The sequence below is a fragment of the Mobula hypostoma genome, chromosome 13, assembly GCF_963921235.1.
Source record: "Mobula hypostoma chromosome 13, sMobHyp1.1, whole genome shotgun sequence".
Lineage (NCBI taxonomy): Eukaryota > Metazoa > Chordata > Chondrichthyes > Myliobatiformes > Myliobatidae > Mobula > Mobula hypostoma.
Window position 1 is genome coordinate 88,348,171 of NC_086109.1, and position 20,239 is coordinate 88,368,409.

Consider the following 20,239-nt stretch of genomic DNA (forward strand, 5'->3'; position numbering starts at 1 on the left):
ACGGTGGCACGTGGCGCCCGGCGACAGAGAGAGATTGTAGGTGAGGAGCTGGGTACGGAATGGAGGGGCTGAATCGGCTCTGTCTCTGGGAGGGGGGAAGGGGTAGGGGTAGAGGTAGAGGGGAGGGGGAGGGGGAGGGGGAAAAGGGGGGAAGGGTGTGAGGGGGAAGGGGGGAAGGGTGTGAGGGGGAAGGGGGGAAGGGTGTGAGGGGGAAGAGGGGGAGGGAGGTAGGGGACCTAGAGGGGGAAGGGAGTGGGAGTGGGGAGTGAACCGGGACATAGTGGGGGGGTATGGAGAGTGAACCAGGATGCGGGTGTGGAGGGGGGGTGAGCGGGGAAATGGGAGTGGGGGGATAAGCCAGGACACGGGGATGGAGTGGGAGTGAACCGGGACATGGAAGGGTAGGTGGGGGAGTGAGCTGGGGGTCACAGAAGGGTGGATGGTGTGAATTGGGACATGGGGTGGGGGGCGGTGATTAGCTGCCTATGTTTGGCTTACTAACTCTGCCTCCTGAGAATTCTCCCAACTGAACAGGGCTTCATTTTGAACCCTCCACAGGCATTTCTGTGACTCATTGTGGAGAATATCTCATATTTTTACTGATGAACATTACCTATGACTCCATGTGATGACTTTGAAAATCCAGAAGAGCAAAGGAATTGAAAATCCCAAATTGTACATGGATCTTTTGGCTCCTTTACTCTATCTCTGTCTTTCACGGCTGGATCTCCTTTGGTGAAGAAATATTTGTTCACTCTGTGGTAGATTACTGTTGTATTTCCCATTGAATTAAAGGGCCTATTTTCTTCTGTCTAGGTTCCAAGCAGATACTCTCACCCCACTGATAAATGAGCAAAGGATGCCAGGGGTGGCCGACGCTGTTATCCCATTCCCGGAAAGCTCCGTATCCAGGCTTCTGCTCCATGGGATCTGCAGCCCAGCTCGATCCCTCCGCCAGGGTAGTGAATGTCGGACCATCAGGCACAGGAAGAAGCTGAGTAGGAAGTATCAGCGTTTCCTGGAAAGGAAAGCGTACCTGGAGCAAAGGGGGCTTTTGAAGCGCAGGCGGGTCAGAGAGAAGGAGGGACCTGGAGACCATCCAGAGTGCCCAGGTGGCTGCATCTTCCAGCAGGGAAACACCGAGCAGCCAAGTGGCTCCTGTGTGACTGCTAATTACTCCATCGTAGCTGGGGCCTTGCAAACCCTGCCCATGACGGGAAGTATCACACCCACAATGCTGGGGGAGTCCAGCGAGAGTGACCCCCCAGAACACAAGGCAAACTGTCTCACCCCCAAGGGCCTTGACCTGCTGTCACCTGCTGCCATGTCTCGCAGGATGAGGTCGGGGGGCTTCTGCTGCAGTGCCACCAGGTGCGTGGCGATCGACTGCGAGATGGTGGGCACGGGCCCCTGTGGGTGGCTGGGTGAAGTGGCCAGGTGCAGCATAGTTAACTATCAGGGTGACGTCATCTATGATAAGTACGTGAGGCCGGAAGGCCCCATCACCGACTACAGGACGCGGTGGAGTGGAATACGCAAGCAGCACATGGCGAGTGCGTTAGAGTTTAATGTTGCGCAGAGAGAGGTGAGAGTACAGAAAAAACAATCACTTCTACAGTCTACTCCAAGCCCTTTGGAAAGCCGGGATATCCTGCCAGTGTGGCTTTCAGAGGTTCATTTAGATGTGCTAGGGGCAGCCTGCAATAGTAGCCACGTTTCCAATGCCAGCATAACATGCCCACTACTTACTAACTCGAACCCGTATGGCTGGAATGTGGGAAAAAACCCACACGGTCACATGGAGAGCTTACAGACATTTCTTCCATGGTCTTCTGTCCTCTCTGATTCTCTTATCTCTAGCCCTTTATCTCTTTCACCAATCAACTTCCCAGATCCATACTTCACCTTCTCCCGGTTTCACCTATCACCTACCACCTTGTACTTCTTCCTCATCTCCACCAACCTTCTTACTCTGACTTCTCTTCCTTTCTAGTACTGATGAAGGAACTCGGCTCAAAACGTCGACTGCTTTTTCCACAGGTGCTGCCTGGCCTGCTGAGTTCCTGCAACATTTTGTGCATATTGCTTTGGAGATTCAGCATCTACAGATTTTCTTGTGTTTGTGTTGTCCTTAAAATTAAACCCTGATCATTGGTGCCCCACTGTATATGGAGATCTGGTGGAGAGCCATAGAGATGTATCCCATTTGTTTGTTGGGCACTGGTGAGGCATGACACCAATAGGAAGAGCCAAAAACACAGTGACTATTAATATTGTCAGTGTTAGCAAGCCAGTCTGCAGGTTGACACTTAGATGGTGAATTATTGACTTCTTTGATGTTGGGCCAGAGAATAAAGTAAACTTTGAGTTTGAACAAACTCTTCCCCTCGTCGGATTGGAGCTGAAGAACAAATTTGTTCAAAATCAAGTTAATTGTCGTGCCCACAAGTACTTGCATCTGCACCACAGATGCATTGCATTAGGAAATTCACAACATTAAGTATACAAAAGGACAAGTATAGGAGATTGAGAGGTGATCTTGTACAGGTGTATAATATGAGGGTCTCTCATTCTTTTTCCTCGTTTGAAAATAAAAAAAACCTAGTACGCATAGGCTTAAGGTGAGAGGGGAAAGACTTAATTTGAAGTAATTTGATTATCAAAGTATGTATATATCTGAGATCAATTTTCTTATAGGCATTTACAGTAGAACAGATATAAAACAGAATCTATGAAAAACTTATGCAAAGACTGACAAACAACCCATGTGCAAAAGAAGACAATCTGTGCAAATACCTATTATTTAAATAAATAAATACTACTGAGAACAGGAGTTGTAGAGTCCTTGAAAGTGAGTTAGTTCAGTTGTGGAATCGGGTCAGAGTTGAGGTTAGTGAAGTTATTCATGTTGGTTCGGTAGCCTGATGGTTGAAGGGTAATAACTTGCTGAACCTGGTGTACCTCCTTCTCAATGGCAGCAGTGAGAAGAGGGCATGGCCCAGATGGTGGGTCCTTGATGATGGATGCTGCTTTCTTGGGGTAGTGCTCCATGTAACTGTCCTCCATGGTGGGTATTCCGTGATGTAGGAACAGTTCAGTTGTGGAAGTTGGTTCTTCACAAAAAGCTGCGGTTGAAAACTGGAACAACTAACTTGCATGAAGAAATGGCTTCAATTTTCATAGCTTAATGGATTTGCTTTAGGGTTGTTTAGAAGGGCAGTTCCTTCCTATAGTGGGAGGCTGTAGGACCAGAGGGCACAGCCTCAGAATACAAGGACATTCTGAGGAATTTCTTTAGCCAGAAGGTGGTGAATCTGTGGAATTCATTGCTGCAGATGGCTGTGGAGGCCAAGTCATTGGGTATATTTAAAACGGAGGTTGATGGGTTCTTGTTTAGTAAGGGTGTCAAAGGTTATGGAAAGAAGGCAGGAAAATGGGGTTGAGAGTGATAATAAATCAGCCTTGATGGAATGGCAGAGCATGTTTGATGGACTGAATGGCCTGGTTCAGCTCCTATGTCTTATGGTCTTTCGGGATTTGGGCCCAGGAACAGCAGAGGTAGAGATGTATAATGTTGATTTTTAAAGATTAGAGAGATTAGCTTTATTTGCCACACGGACATTGAAACATACAGTGAAATCTGTTGTCTACATCATTGAACAACACAATCTGAGTAGGTGCTGGGGACAGTCTGCAAGTGTCACCATGCTTCTGGCGCCAACGTAGCATGCCCACAGCTTACCAACCCTAACCCTCTTGTGTGGGAGGAAACTGGAGTGTCTGGAGGAAGCCCACACAGTAACAGGGAGAATGTACAAACTCCTTGCAGTGGTGGGATTTAAACTCGAGAAAGTCTGCAGATGCTGGAAATCAAAGGCAACACACACAAAATGCTGGAGGGATTCGGCAGGTCAGGCAGCACCCATGGAAAAGAGTAAACAGTCGATGTTTCGGGCTGAGACCCTTCTTCAGGACAGAACCCTGGGAATTGAACCTTGACCTTCTGATCACTGGCATTGTAAAGTGTTATGCTGACCGCTGCGATACAGTGGCAGCCCTATTGGTTTACTGTGTTGATGGGAATGCAAGAGTGAAAATTGACCACAGTGGTTACAATATTAAGTTCTGCTTCTTTTCCCCCAGATCATGAAGATCCTAAAAGGTAAAATTGTGATTGGCCATGCATTGCACAATGATTTTAAAGCCCTGAAGTATTTTCATCCAAGATCTCTAACGAGAGATACAAGCAAGATGCCAATTTTGAAGAAGATGGCTGGGTTTGCTGAAAAAGACTCTGTGTCCCTGAAGAATCTTGCAAAGCAGCTTCTGCGCAAATCCATACAGGTGGGTATGGAGTTACAGGTCTTATTGTGGTAAGGCGATTCTGTTAATGCTGCTGTTACTGCAGTTGGCCTAGAAGATCCAACCCCATCCATGTTGATGATTGATTACGATTTGGCTATCTTTATCATCCGAATGAGAGCATGCCAATCAATTACAAAACTCTGCAGTGTTTGTCCCTGTTTACACTGTAAAGTCGCCTGTGATTTGTAAAGAAAAAAGCTTTATTTGTCATACGTACAGTTGCAAGAAAAAGTTCTGCAATTACCTGGTTTTCTGCATTAATTACTCATAAAATGTGGTCTAATCTTCATTTAAGTCACAATATGCCTAAACTTAATAACACTAAACAATTGTACTTCTTGTCAATACTGAGAACACCATTTAAACAACCACGGTCTAGGTTCTAAAAAGTATGTGACCTTCTGGGGCAGTGTCTTCTACAAAAGCTACTTGGAGTCAGGAGTTCCAATCAATGCGATAAAATTGGAAGTGTGAGTTGAGGGGTGCCCTGTCCTATATAAAAAAAAGACACACAAAGTCAGATTACTGATAGAGCCTGCTCTTCTCCAGAAAGATCTGTTTATGTGCACCATGCTTGATCAAAACAACTTTCAGAGGACCTTAGAAGAAGAATTGTAGAGATTTGTGAAGCTGGAAAAGGCTGTAAAAGTATTTCTAAAGACCTGAGTGTTCGTCGGTCGACAGTAAGAGAAATTGTTCACAAATGGAGGAAATTCAGTACTGTTGCTACTCTCCTAGAAGTGGAGGTCTTTCAAAGATAACACCAAGAGCCCAATGTGCAATGCTGAAGGAGGTGAAAAAGAACCCAAGGGTAACAGTAGAAAAGACCTGCAGAAATCTAGAATTCACTATAGTCTGTTCATGTATCCACTATAAGAAAAACACTGAACAAGAGTGGTATTCATGGAAGAGCACAACAGAGGACACCACTGCTCTCCAAAAAAAAACATTACTGCGCATCTCAAGTTTGCAAAGAAACATCTGCATGTTCCACAATGCTTCTGGGACAATGTTTTGTGGATAGTTGAGGCAAAAGTTGAACTTTTTGGCAGAAATGCACATTGCCATGTTTGGAGGAATAAGGGCACTATACACCCCAAAACCAAAACCTCAACACAACTATGAATTATGGTAGAAGAGGCATCATGGTTTGGGGCTGCTTTTCTGCCGCGGGGCCTGTGCAGCTTGAGGGAACAATGAATTCAAAGTTGTATCAAGACGTTTTACAGGAGAATGTCAGGGTAGCAGTCTGTCACCTGAAGCATAATAGAAGTTGGATGATACATAAGACAGTAATCCAAAACACAAGAGTAAATCAACAACAGAATGGTTTAAAAAGAATTAAATTTGTGTTTTGCAGTTGTCAGGTCAGAGTCCAGACGCTAACTTAATTGAGATGCTGTGCCATGACCTGAAGAGGGCTGTTCATACAAGGTATCCCAGAAATACTGATGAACTGGAAGTTTTGTATGGAGGAATGGTCTATAATTCCTCCTCATCATTGTGCAAGTCTGATTAGCAGCACAGGAAATGTTTGGTTCATGTACTTTTTCCAGCCTGGACTGTGAATGATTAAACAATGTGTTCAGTAAAGACATGGAAAGTACAATTGTTGGTATGCTTTTAGTTTAGGTAGATTGTATTTGTTTATTATTGTAAATTAGATGAAGATCAGACCACATTTTATGAGCAATTAATGCAGAAAACCAGGTAATTGCAAAATTCACAAACTTTTTCATGTAAAGGTACTTTGAAACATACAGTGAAATGGTCATTTGTGTCAAATAACATCAGTGAGGGCTTTATAACAGCATAGAATTACACTCAACTAAGTGACTGCATCCTGTCAATTAAAGTTCTGGGGGAACAAATTGGCCACTTATTCTACAGCCATAGAATCATACAACTGGGAAACAGTCTTTCCAGCCCATGACGTCCATACTGACCATCAACCCATATTTTTGTACGTTCATGGTCTTTCACTGCTGTGGCCCATCCACTTCAAAGTTCAACGTGTTGTGTGTGCAGAGATGGTGTCTGCATACCACTGTTGTAACACGTGGTTACTTGTGTTACTGTCGCCTTCCTATCAACTGGAACTAGTCCAGCCATTCTCTGACCGCGCTCATTAACAGGGCATTTTCATTCACAGAACTGCCACTCACTGGATACTTTTTATTTCTCACATTATTTTCTATAAACTTTAGAGACTTGTGTGTGAAAATCCCAGGAGATCAGCACTTTCAGATACTCAACCCGCCTTGTTTAGCATGAACAATCATTCCACGGTCCAAGTCACTTAGGTCACATTTCTTTCCCATTCTGATGTTTGGTTTGAACAAGAATGAACCACTTACGTCATAAGAGGTTCAGTTCTTGTTCAAACCAAACATCAGAATGGGAAAGAAATGTTTTTATGCATTGAGTTGCTGCCACATGATTGGCTGATTAGATATTTACATTCATGAGGTGTACAGATGCACCAAATAAGTGGCCACTGAGTGTATATCGTGAAATTTCTTTTCGCAACAATATATTGCTTGAAGTTTCAAGAAGAAACAAAAAATAAATAGGTAGTGCAAAAAGAGAGAAAAATACTTGGGTATGAACAGTTGGCATATGTATGTAAACTTTCTGCTCCTGAGTGACTATTACAGATAGTCCTGTAGATAAGGGTATCTTGTGGGTGCTCAGTAAATCTCACCCAGGAACCGAGTCCCTAGGTGAAATTTCTGCTGCTGTTACCTGCTGGTCAAGATGAGGGAGGGCTGGCAGGTGTGGACCTCTCCAAGGTGAATAACCTGGTGGGGGTGGTGCAGTGGTCAGGGAAGTCACTCCACCCAACTGATTTGAACATAGAAGGGTACAACACACTACAGGCCCTTCAGCAAACAATGTTTCTGATAATGGGGGAGTCCAGGACCAGCTGCAGATTAGAAGGATGTTAGAGATGAGAAGGAATTTCTTTAGCCAAAGATGGTGAATCTGTAGAATTAATGGCCACAGATGGCTGTGGAGGCCAAGACATTGGATATATTTAAAGCAGAGATTGATAGGTTCTTGATTAGTAAAGATGCCAAAGAAGGCAGGAGAATAGGTTTGAGAGGGATAATAAGTCAGTCATGATCAAATGGTGGAGCAGACTAGATGGGCTGAATGACCTAATTCGTATTCTATGTGTTATGGAACTTGTGCCGACTTTGTAACTTCCTCTTAAGATCAATCTAAACGTTCCCTCCTGCTAGGTCCTCTGTTTCTCTTTCATCGATCCACCTTAAGAGTCTCTGAAATGTCCCTAATATATCTGCTTCCACCTTTGTGACAGGTCGGCAGGGACGGCCACTGTTCTGTCGAGGATGCCCGCGCTGCGATGCAATTGTACAAGCTAGTTGAAGTTCAGTGGGAAGAGAAGCTTCACAGCGAGTTGTGGACAGAACATGATCACACGGTGTCTGACACAAGCTCTGAAATCAGTCACTACATGGACGATCAGTATTGGCCTGCTGGATTACACGATGACTGCAAATAATTGGAGATGAATTTCTTTTAAGTGCATACCTCCAGTGACGATAAGCATTAATGCTGCCGATGGACTGTTGCAATACAAACTCAGGTTGACTTGCCTGTTGGATGAGGACCAGTTTTTCTCCTGTTCTCAGGTCTTCACTTTACACTGTTCTGCCAGCAAATTGGTGCTCGTTCCCTCTCGGTGGTGGGTCAGGATCCATGCAGCCATAGTTCCAGATCAGGACAAAGATCTCAAGCCTGCTTCAATACCAAGTTGTTCAGTATGCCAGTGCAGAATCTGGAGCAAGTTAAAGGGGGGTGGGGTGTTAATTTGGTGCAATTGGGTTCTTCCTGAGTTCTGACTGAAAATTCAACCCATTGCAATCTTTGTTTTGGAGAGAAAATGAATAGACTAGATTTGGTGTGGTGGATAAAGCTGAATGGTTTTGTTCTGTTGATATAGTTGACCACAAAGGAACAAGAATTGCAACCTAGTAACCTCCTTGTTTTCTGTTTTAATGCTCATCTTCAACATTTCTGCACACAGCTCCCTCCTGCAGAAGACAACTGGTACTATTTCACTGATGCTGGTTGGTCCCAGTTCTCAAATCCTGAGGCTAACGAGCATCAGGCTCTTCAGCCTAGAGAGCTGATCTTCTTTGTGCCCTTGTTCCAGCTCGCTGTCTAATTTTGAAGTACTGAGTTCAATGTCCCAACTGCTGCCCTTTCAGGAAAGGCCTCCAAGATTGCCGTGGGGCTTGTAGTAACTCTAGTCCATGTGACTGTCACCTGAATATTTCAGCGTGGTTCCTCTTTACTTGGCCTGTACCAAAAATGGGTGTCTAAATGTGAGGCAGGAAGCTATGTTCTCATCCTTTCCCACCCTCCCTTCCTGTGATACCTTGTGGATATACAAAGTGAGGAGGGAAGCGGAATCTGTTACCATGACTGCTTGTTGAAAACAGATTAGCTCTAAAGAGAGATTGTATCAGTAAGCATCTAGAGAACCTCAGTAGAGGAGTGCTTGGGCTGAGCTACTGTAGGTTTATCGCTCGCCACTAGCAGCACAGTGACACAACTAGTAGAGCTGCTGTCTCATGTGTCTAGTACTTGCAGGTTCAAAGCTGACCTCTGGTGCTATCTTTGTGGAGTTTGCATGTTATTCCTGTGACTATATGGATGGTCTTCCACATCTGAGTGACGTATAGAATGGTAGATCAATTAGCCAGTGTGTAGGTGAGTGTCAGGATCTGGGGAGAACTTTTGGGAATGACCATAATACAAACAGTACTGTGCAAAAGTGTTGGGCACATCTATAGCTAGGGTGCCTCAGACTTTTGCAAAGTACTGTATTTGTCAACGTGGAGCAGAGAGAGTGTTTGTAAAATTGGTGGGAGCAAAGGATGTTGGGAATAGTGAGGGTGGAGGGGTATGGGACAGGTGGTAGAGAAGGAATGCCAGGACAGGGAGTGGCATGGGTGCAGTCACACCTGGTCCTGAGACACCAGACAAGGTAACTTGATTCTAAACAGTTGGTTTACTGATCATTACAGAAAGTTCCTCTGGTGTTTCTTGTTCCCTGCCTGTTTTCCCCCCTCTCTGCCCCCGTTCCATAATCTCTCAGTCCACAATAGAGACCCATAATAGAATCAGATTTATCACCACTCTCATATGTCATGAAATTTTTTTTTTGTGGTAGTAGTCAAGTCGAAGTCAAGTCATTTTTTATTGTCATTTCAACCATAACTGCTGGTACAGAACATAGGTTTCCAGGACCATGGTGCTACATGAAACAATACTACACTGAACTACATAAGAAAAAAACACAAACTACACTAAACTACAGACCTGGACTGCATAAAGTGCACAAAACAGTGCAGGCACTACAATAAATAATAATAATAAATAATAAACAAGACAGTAGAGGGTATAGTAGGTTCGTGTCAGTCCAGGCTCTGGGTATTGAAGAGTCTGATGACTTGGGGGAAGAAACTGTTACATAGTCTGGTCGTGAGAGCCCGAATGCTTCGGTGCCTTTTGCCAGATGGCAGGAGGGAGAAGAGTTTGTATGAGGGGTACGTGGGGTCCTTCACAATGCTGTTTGTTTTGAGGATGCAGCGTGCGGTGTAAATGTCTGATAGTGGGAGGAGAGACACCGATGATGATCTCAGCTGACCTCAGTATCCGCTGCAGGGTCTTGTGATCCGAGATGGTGCAATTTCCGAACCAGGCCATGATGCAGCTGCTTAGGATGCTCTCAATACAACCTCTGTAGAATGTGGTGAGGATGGGGGGTGGGTGATAGACTTTTCTCAGCCTTCGCAGAAAGTAGAGACACTGCAATAGAGTACAGTGCAATACATAAAATTACTACAGTGCTGTGCAAAAGTCTTAGGGTTTCTAGCACGGTATTGTAGGAGCAGAATCGGGCCATTCGGCCCATTGAGTCTGTTCCATCATTTGAACATGGCTGATTTATTTTTCTCTCAACCCCATGTGAATGAGAAGAGAATAAAAAAAAATTGGGATTAGTAACAGGTTGGTATTAATGTGCACTTAATAGTTGGATTGGATTCAGTGGGTGAAGGAGGCTGTTTCTGTGCCCTGTGCCTTGTGACCGCTCGCCCCTATGACATTGTTAGTGAGAGATGGATTTGTGGTATCATTCCCCCTTTGATGTCATCACACGAGAGGCATGCTTTTCAAAATGTCTGCTTCAAGCTTGTCTCCAACCTTTGTGATCACAAGTGACAGCATTATTTGGTGAAGGCTGCAAGTTTACTGGCCTGCTCTGCCTCTCTCAATTTTAGTTTTGTTTCAGGAATCATTTAGGAACTCCATTCTGTTGCTAATGATTTGGGGAGGGAGGATAGGACTTTGCCTGTGTTCTGTGTTGGACTCTTAATGCCACCCTCCCATGGACAATTCCTGACCGCAAGGAAAATTGTGTTAGTACATTGGTGCCCACTGCATTTTTCTGGTATCCTTTTTTAAATCTAAATTGTTTTTTGAACTACCCTGTCCTCAACAGCCATTCACGTTAATGGATTCTGTCTTGTATATCTGCCATACCGAAGGTTATGAGGTTAGGTGATCATGCTGCAGTTTTCCTTCAGAATTGTACTGCAGTCTCTTTCACACAAGATATCAGTATGGAACTCCACTGTGCTGTCTGATTAACACACAGTACTTTTCAAAGGAAGTGATATTCTCCCTATTATCCTGTCAAATCCTCAATCAACACTTCTGAACTGGTGTGTGGTTGTCCTGGTATTTGTGGGAGCAGCAACAATACTTAGTTGGAGAATCATTTGGCCTGTCATAAAATTTGGAAATCAGCTCTAGAAAAGGGCCATCCCAGTCCGCTTCTAATTTTGTTTTTACATTTGTGAGCCAGTGCTCTTTATCTCCTTGTCCCTCAAATGCATTGCATGTTTACAAAGCCTGCGCAACTAGTTTAGAAGAAAAGGGCAGTAATAATTGTTTGCAGGCAACTTTGAGTACATTCATCAGTACTGCACCCAAACATGTTTGGGCAACACTGTTGTGTTGTCAATTAGGATAAATTTGCAAAATGACTAACAATAAATTATTTTCAAATGATTTATTTTCTTGTATCATTTCTTTGTCTGATGTCTTTGTTTTACCAGGTCTTCTGTCTTAGTAGTTTGCACACTGTTCATGATTCAGGCTGCTGTTTGCAGAGTTTGTGAAACAAGGGTCTTTAGTTGTTCCTGACACCCACGTTAGGCCTGACAATATACAGTAGGCAAGATAAATTGAGAGATAATAGAATTTGTGGATAACTAGTTTGAAGCTACAGATTAGCACAAACTACTGACTACTAGGCACGTGCAATACAATTCCAATAATCTGCCATCAAATTTTTCTGAAATGGCTAAACTAGAACCTAGTGCACATCATTGAGCACATTGTTGAATGAACAGAACTGAGTACAAGTGAGGGCATTGAATGAAGTCAAGTTTAAGGAGAATAGCATAAGAAGGCCAACTTGGAGGGGTCATTTCTGATTAAAGCAGCAACACACACAAAATGCAGGAGGAACTCAGCAGGGTAGGCTACATCTGTGGAAAGAATAAACAGTCAACATCTTGAATTGAGACCCTTCATCCTCCTTGTAGATACTGCTTGAATTGCCAAATTCTGCCAGCATTTTGTGCGCTGTTCTGGATTTCCAGCATCTGCCGAATCTCATGGATTAAACCAGTGTACGTGGGATTGCTCTGTTGCACAATCCATTCAGCCTGAGTGTGTTTGGTACATTGTTGAAAATCCATTGGTAGCTGGTGTTAAACTCAGTGAATGTTACTGGGTCATCGGCTATGTCCTTTTAATCTAGTGGGAGCATTAGCACTGGGGATACGAATTGCCAATAAACAGGACTGGTCAAAGAACACTGATGCTCTCTACAAGAAGGGTCAGAGCCATCTCTATTTCCTGAGGACACTGAGGTCCTTTAACATCTGCTGGACGATGCTGAGGATGTTCTACGAGTCTGTGGTGGCCAGTGCAATCATGTTTGCTTTTGTGTGCTGGGGCAGCAGGCTGAGGGTAGCAGACACCAACAGAATCAACAAACTTATTCGTAAGGCCAGTGATGTGGGGATGGAACTGGACTCTGTGACGGTGGTGTCTGAAAAGAGGATGCCGTCCAAGTTACATGCCATCTTGGACAATGTCTCCCATCCACTACATAATGTGGTTGGGCACAGGAGTACATTCAGCTAGAGACTCATTCCACCGAGATGCAACACAGAGTGTCATAGGAAGTCATTCCTGCCTGTGGCCATCAAACTTTACAAATCCTCCCTTGGAGGGTCAGACACCCTGAGCCAATAGGCTGGTCCTGGACTTACTTCCTGGCATAATTTACATATCACTATTTAACTATTTATGGTTTTATTACTATTTAATTATTTATGGTGCAACCGTAACGGAAACCAATTTCCTCTGGGATCAATAAAGTATGACTATGACTATGTAGTTAATTACAATTTCTTCATATTTGTCCAGAGATAATGAACGTCAGCTATGGTGGCATAGTGGTTAGCATAACGTTATTGGCTCAAAGCAAAGTTCAGAGTCCAATTTAGGTGCCACCTCTAAGGAGGTTGTATGTTCTCTCTGTGACTGCATGGCTTTCCTCCCACATTTCAGTCATAGGTTAATTGGTCATTGTACATTGACCTGTGATTAGGCTGTGTTAAATAGGTGGTTGTTGGGCAGTTAGTTTGTTGGACCGAAGACCCAGTTATGTGCTGTATCTCTAAATAATTAAATGAGTAACTTAAGTTCAAGTTTCAATGTTGTTGTCAGACCCATTAATCTCTATAGTCCTGAGTTACTGAACCTCATGGTATCAGGCACTGGAAATTGGAAATGGTAACTGAGAATGCTCAGTGACCCAAGCACATTTCAGATTAATGAAAGTTGCAAAAACTGAGGAAAAAAACTAATTATTTGTAAATGGCAGAGCAAGGAGTTGATCATTAAGAAAAAATGGATGTTGCTCTCACTGCCAGTGTTCAATGTCCATCTGGGGAAACAGTTAAGAGTTGACCCCTGGGGTCTGGAGTGGGAAAGGACCGCAGATGACCTTTCCTAACGTGGTTTTTGTTTCCAAAAGTTTCTTGGTTACCATTGACTGAGACTTTCCGGTCACTCAATTTTAAATTTCCCAACTCCAATACAGGGGTTCGGACTTGTTTCCTAATCAATGGCCAAGAACTCTGACTCTTACTCCATTAACTTTACCACCTAGAAGACCATGAATGCAAACAGAAAACTCATTATCTGAAATTGTTGGCCTCTTATGTGTAATGCTTCCAATTAATGAGATGCTATCTTGCAAGTTTATGATACGCCCCACTGGCTCGGAGCAGAAGGCTACAGCGCAGCAGTCAGCATGATGCTATTTCAGCTTGGGGCATTCCTGAGTTTGGAGTTCACTTCCAGCGCCACCTATAAGGAGTTTGTATGTTCTCCCTGTGACCGAGTGGGTTTCCTCTGGGTGCTCCAGTTTCCTCCCGCAGTCCAAAGACGCACCAGTTGGTTAGTCATTGTAAATTGTCCAGATTTAATAGATGGTTTGCTGGGTGGTTCAGCTCGTTGGGCTGGAGGGATCTGTCCTTCACTGTATCTCAAATAAAATAAACAAGTGGGAGTAGAAAGAAGAGCCCTAGGTTTTTTTTGTATGCTATTGCTGTTACGTTGGTGCCGATAGAGCATCCATAGCATAAAAAACATGTTGTTTGTGTTAACATCCCGGGTGTGTTGGTTGTTGATGCAAGCAACACATTTCACTGTATGTTTCGATGTAAACATGAGAAATTTGAATCTTGAATCTTATTTATTTTATTTAGAGATGCAGCACAGTAACAGGCCCAGTAACAGGCCCTTAATGCCCAGTTTCACCCATGTGACCAATTAACCCGCTAACCGACATGCTTTAGGAATGTGGGAGGAAACTGGAGCACCTGGAGGAAACACATGCGATCACAGGGAGAATGTTCAAACACCTTACAGGCAGGGGTGGGAATTGAACCTGGGTTGCTGGGTGCTGTAATCAAAGTTCAAAATAAATTTATTACTAAAGTACATATATGACACTATGTACAACCTCGAGATTCATTTTCTTGTGGGTATACTCAATTAATCTATAGAATAATAACTATAACAGAATCAATGAAAGACTGCCCAACTGCAGAAGACAAGATACTGCAAATAGAAATATGAAGGAAAATAATAATAATAAATAAATAAGCAATAAATGAAAAAAGCATAGATGAAAAGTCATTGAAAGTGAGTCCATAGGTTGTGGGAACATTTCAGTAATGGGCCGAGTGAAGTTATCCCCTTTGGTTCAAGAGCCTGATGGTTGAGGGGTAATAACTGTTCCTGAACCTGGTGGTGTGAGTCCTGAGGCTCCAGAACTTGCTTTCTGATGGCAACAGTGAGAAGAGAGCATGGTCTGGGTATTGGGGGTCCCTGATGATGAGATCTGCTTTCCTGCAACAGCGTTTCATGTAGATGAGCTCAATGGTTGGGAGGGCTTTACCTGCGATGGAATACTATTGTGCCAGCCACCTCAGATCTTGGACATATCAAGGGAAACAGGCCATAGGATGTAATGTTAATAACCAATTGCTCATACTAAATCTGAGCAGTCAATACAGTATACAGGTGATCCTGCGGTACAGAAGTTTCGGTAACGAGTTTTCAAATTACAACCAAGCCAAACTGGAATATGAAATAAAATTCACTCATAAATTTTTAGTGAAATCAAAAGTAAATTTAAATGTAGAGGGTTTTGCCTGTGATAGACTGGGCTGCATCACCATCTTCTGCAGCTTTTTCCATTCCTCTCCACACTGTGCATCTTTAGAAGTTCGTCAAAGTTTTTGGTGACATGACAAATCTATGCAAACTTCTAAGAAAGCAGAGGCGCTGTGGTGCTTTCTTTGTGATGATACTAAAGTACTGGTCTCAGGACAGATCCTCTGATGATGTTAATGCTAAGGAATTTATATCTATGGACCCTCCCCTCCTCCTTCCCCATAATGAAGACTAGCTCATGGATCTATGGAATTGAATCCCCGTCCCTAGCATTATAAAGTGTTACACTAACCACAACACACATCAAAGTTGCTGGTGAACGCAGCAGGCCAGGCAGCATCTCTAGGAAGAGGTACAGTCGACGTTTCAGGCCAAGACCCTTCGTCAGGACTAACCACTACGTTACTGTGCCACATGGAGCTATATTCACCTGATCAATGAGCCTCCGGATCTATTTTTTACTGTACTGTTCATCCTGTGTGTGAATCAGCTGACAGAAAGTTGTCCAGAGGCAAGACACTAGTAAAGTACAAAAGTGACTAATTCTCTGGATCAATTCATGGAACATGGATATGCAGATGAACAGGCAGGGAATAGAGACTGCATGCAGGCAGATGTGCAGGCATAAATGTGAGGTGCTACTTTTTGGTAGGACTAATCAAAATAGGACATACATGGTAAATGGTAGGACATTGAAGAATGTAGTAGAACAGAGGGATCTTGGAATAATGGTACATAGTTTCCTGAAGGTGGAATCTCATGTGGATAGGGTGGCGAAGAAAGCTTTTGGTATGCTGGCCTTTATAAATCAGAACATTGAATATAGGAGTTGGGATGTAATGTTGAAATTGTACAAGGCATTGGTAAGGCCAAATTTGTAGTATTGTGTACAGCTCTGGTCACCGAATTATAGGAAAGATGTCAACAAAATTGAGAGAGTACAGAGAAGATTTACTAGAATGTTACCTGGGTTTCATCTCCTGAGTTACAGAGAAAGGTTGAACAAGTTGGGTCTTTATTCTTCGGCGCATAGAAGGTTGAGGGGGGACTTGATAGAGGTATTTAAAATTATGAGGGGGATAGATAGAGTTGACGTGGATAGGCTTTTTCTATTGAGAGTGGCGGAGATTCAAACAAGAGGACATGAGTTGAGAGTTAAAGGGCAAAAGTTTAGGGGTAACATGAGGGGGAACTTGTTTACTCAGAGAGTGGTAGCTTTGTGGAACGAGCTTCCAGCAGAAGTGGTTGAGGCAGGTTCGATGTTGTCTTTTAAAGTTAAATTGGATAGCTATATGGACAGGAACGGAATGGAGGTGGGACTAGGTGAGAGTAAGAGTTCGGCACAGACTAGAAGGGCGAGATGGCCTGTTTCCATGTTGTAATTGTTATATGGTTATATGTGGAATTTAAATTGGCATCTGAAATTTGAAAGGTTAACTTACTTGCTGATCAAAAGTTGTTCCAAAAGCTGCGACTGCTGTGCTGGTTAATGATGGGCCTGCCCGAGGTATGTAGCTGTATACACCTGTATACCTCATTAATGCAAATATTACAAATATCTAGTCAGCCTATCATGTAGCACAAACTCAATGCATAAAAGTATGAAGACATGGTCAAGAAGTTCAGTTGTTGTTCAGAGCTAACATCAGAATGGGGAAAAATTGTGATCTAAGTGACTTTGACCATGGAATGATTGTTGATGCCAGACTGGGTAGTTTGAGTATTTCAGAAACTGCCGACATTTTGGGATTTTCACACATAACAATCTCTACAGTTTACAGAGAATGGTGGGGAAAAACAAGAAAACATCCAGTAAGTGGCAGTTCTGCGGGTGAAAACATCTTGTTGATGAGAGAGGTCAGAGGAGAACGGCCAGACTGGTTCAAGCTGACAGGAAGGCGACAGTAACTCAAATAACTACGTGTCATAACCATGGTGTGCGGAAGTGCGTCTCTGACTGCACATTGAACCTCGTTTGGCTACAACAGCAGAAAACCGCAATGGGTTTGACTCCTGTGCCTAATAAAGCAGACACTGATTGTACACCATGAAATTTGATTTTTTTCATCAGCAGTAGAGTGAAGTGCATAAAAATATTCTAAGTTACAATACGAAATATATGAAATAAACAAGTAGCGCAAACTGTGAGCAAAATAGTGAGGTTATGACTGGGGATAATAGCCTTTGTTTTAATTCCTGTAATTTGGAAGCTGATTTAAAATTTCAGGATGTTAACAGAACTGATAAGGCAGATGGCGAGAAACTATGTACATTGGTCTGAGATCCAAGGATTAAAGGTTAAGTCTAACAGTTAGACTTAAGGACATTTTTGATTTTCCAAAGAGTGAGGTTAGGCAGAACTTTTACACACGGGTAGTGGTAGAAATATGGAACTCCCTTCTACAAATTGCAAATGATGCTGGACCAATCATTAAATTTAAATCTGAGTTTAATAAATGTTTGATTAGTGAATTATTTAAAGACACAGTGGGAGGGGGAGTGAGTATGTTGGGATTAGGTCACCGATCAGTTGTAAACTCAGCTTGAGGGGTATGGACAGGGTAAATGCAAGCAGGCTTTTTCCATTGAGGTTGGGTGAGACTAGAACTAGAGTTCATGGGTTAAGGATGAAAGGTGAAATTTTTAATGGGAACCTGAGATTGTTGAGACTGTGGAAGGATTTGCCAGTGGAGGTGGTGAATGTGAGTTCAATTTCAACATTTAAGAGAAATTTGTGTATGTACGTGGATGGGAGGGCTATAGTCCAGGTACAGGTCAATAGGAATAGGCAGAATAGTAGTTTAGCATGGACTAGATGGGCTGAAGGGCCTGTTGCTGTGCCATAGTGTTCTGTGACTCATTGCATGTGGGAAAGGGTTTGTGAGACTACTCATCTTCATCCTGTTCCTGTGTTGTCATGAAAATGCACTAAGATTAATTAAAAATACCACAAAATGCAATAGGCTGGCTGGTATTTGGAAACAGGATAATAGAGCAATAGACGTAAAATGTTGGAGGAAATCCGTTGGTCAGACAGCATCTCTGAAGATGAATAAACATTTGTGGGAATGATATAATAGAGTTTCCTTTGTAAGGGGTGACATTCTTCAGAAATTCAAATATAGTGGAAGTTACAGCCAAACTTTTTTTTACCATCTCTGGCACTTGCAATGTAAATTGAAGCATCACAGTGTGTGTACATGTATGGAGTATGTCACCGATCTTTTTGTCACAGAGAGAAATTCATGCTGCTATCATTTCCTGTCAGGTGACCTAGATTTGCATATCAACAACCTTTGGGGAATTGTTTAGCAGAACATACACTCAACCTCTGCCGAAAAATATTTTTAAGGCAGAGTGTATTCATGTGATTTTTGCTGTGGCAAGCCAACACAACAATAAACAAATAAGACAATATTGTAACCATGGATACTATTAAATCTGTGCATATATTATCTCTGTTGTTGACTTACTGATACCTTACTGAACAGAAAGTGATGACAAAGCTGTTGAAATTTGGATATGCTTTGTCACCGGCAGGCGTGGGTTCAGTATAAAAGTGACTGAGCAAATGAGGAAACAGTAGAGTGAAGAGGAAGTTGCTGTTGCTACATTGGACTGTTTGCAAGGACCACTGAGTACAAACCGTACAATGATAGATCCTTCCAAGTACGTTGCCATGGACTGTGAGATGGTGGGGCTTGGCCGCAATGGCCGTGACAGTGGTCTGGCACGCTGTAGCATCGTCGATTATGATGGGAAGGTGATCTACGACAAATTTATCAAACCAGTTGGGACAATTACAGATTACAGGACGCCCGTGAGTGGGATTCGTCCATCGGATATGGATACAGCCGTGCCTTATCATATCGCCAGGGAAGAGGTAAGTTTCCCCTTGTAATAATTCTTGTAATTATTCAGCCACATAACCATTCTTATTAATCCTTCCTTGAATATGTCTAACATCTTATTGAGAGATCTGGTGAAGGACTACCTGTATGGAAGTTTTTATGTAGCACCCATTGTGCCTTCATAAGACCATAAGATATACGAACAGAATTAGGCCATTTGTCCATTGAGTTTGGTCCATCATTCCATCATGGCTGATTTATTATCCCTTTCAACCACATTCTCCTGCCTTCTCCCCATAACCTTTGATGCCCTGACTAGTCAAGAACCTATCATCCTCTGCCTTAAATATACCCAATGACTTCAGGATGTTCAAAACTACTTTAAAGCCAATGGAAAGATTTGGAAGAATGGCTACTTTGAGAAATTAGTAAAAAGTGATAGCCTGTTTATATCTAACAAGCTCACACACGTGATAATAAACAGACTGCTTTAGTAATCTGGTAAATATTGGACCCAGTACAAGGGGAATTACTCAGCTGTTTAATGCCACAAATCTTTAGCGTCTACTTGCGAGCAGAGAGGACCTGAGGTTTCAAACTCCTGGGAGTGCACATCACAAACAACTTCCCATGGTCCCAGAACACATCCTACACAGCCAAGAAAGCTCACCAACGCCTCTGCTTTCTGAAGGGGCTGAACTTTGCACACCTATATGGACATCATTCTACAGATGCGCAGTATCAAGCTGCACCACTGCTTGATATGGAAACTGCACTGTGGCAGACAGGAATCTCTACAGCAGATAGTCAAAACTGCCCAGCGCATCACCAGCTCCAGCCTACCCACCACAAAGGGCATATATACTGAAAGGTGCCGGACAAAGGCCAGTAACGTTGTGAAGGATCTCACCCGCCCCCCCCCCCCGGCTCATGAACTGTTTGTCCCACTCCCATCAAGGAGGAGGCTACATGGCACCCACGCCGGGACCACCAGACTCAAAAGTAGATACTTTCCACAAGCAGTAAGGCTGATCAACACCTCCACCTACAAACCCCACCGCCACTCTATTATTTCCCATCAGTCATTTCAGGTACAGCCTAGCGGTCACTTTATGGACATACAGTCTCTCGAAGAATATAAGCTATCTTGTGTATTTATA

General features: G+C 43.2%; 2 protein-coding genes across 4 annotated transcripts in view; both read left to right on the forward strand.

Annotated features, from left to right (window-relative positions):
* LOC134355759 (apoptosis-enhancing nuclease-like) lies at positions 1–18,893 on the forward strand. Of its 3 annotated transcripts, none has more exons than XM_063066131.1 (4): positions 1–40; positions 817–1,585; positions 4,144–4,344; positions 18,769–18,893. In XM_063066131.1, exons 2-4 carry the CDS (start codon positions 860–862, stop codon positions 18,793–18,795), a joined length of 954 nt encoding a protein of 317 aa, XP_062922201.1. In that variant the 5' UTR covers positions 1–40; positions 817–859; the 3' UTR covers positions 18,796–18,893. The 3 variants fall into 3 exon arrangements, with proteins under 3 accessions (XP_062922201.1, XP_062922199.1, XP_062922200.1); XM_063066129.1 differs by lacking the exon at positions 18,769–18,893 and adding an exon at positions 7,691–11,513; XM_063066130.1 differs by lacking the exon at positions 18,769–18,893 and adding an exon at positions 7,691–11,513 and having other exon boundaries at positions 10–36.
* The window catches only part of LOC134355761 (interferon-stimulated gene 20 kDa protein-like), a 10,638-nt gene continuing 9,192 nt past the window's right edge, over positions 18,794–20,239 (forward strand). Inside the window, exon 1 of the mRNA XM_063066134.1 lies at positions 18,794–19,111. Coding sequence (XP_062922204.1) covers positions 18,881–19,111 — 231 coding nt within the window. The 5' untranslated portion in view covers positions 18,794–18,880. The remainder of the gene's footprint in view (positions 19,112–20,239) is intronic.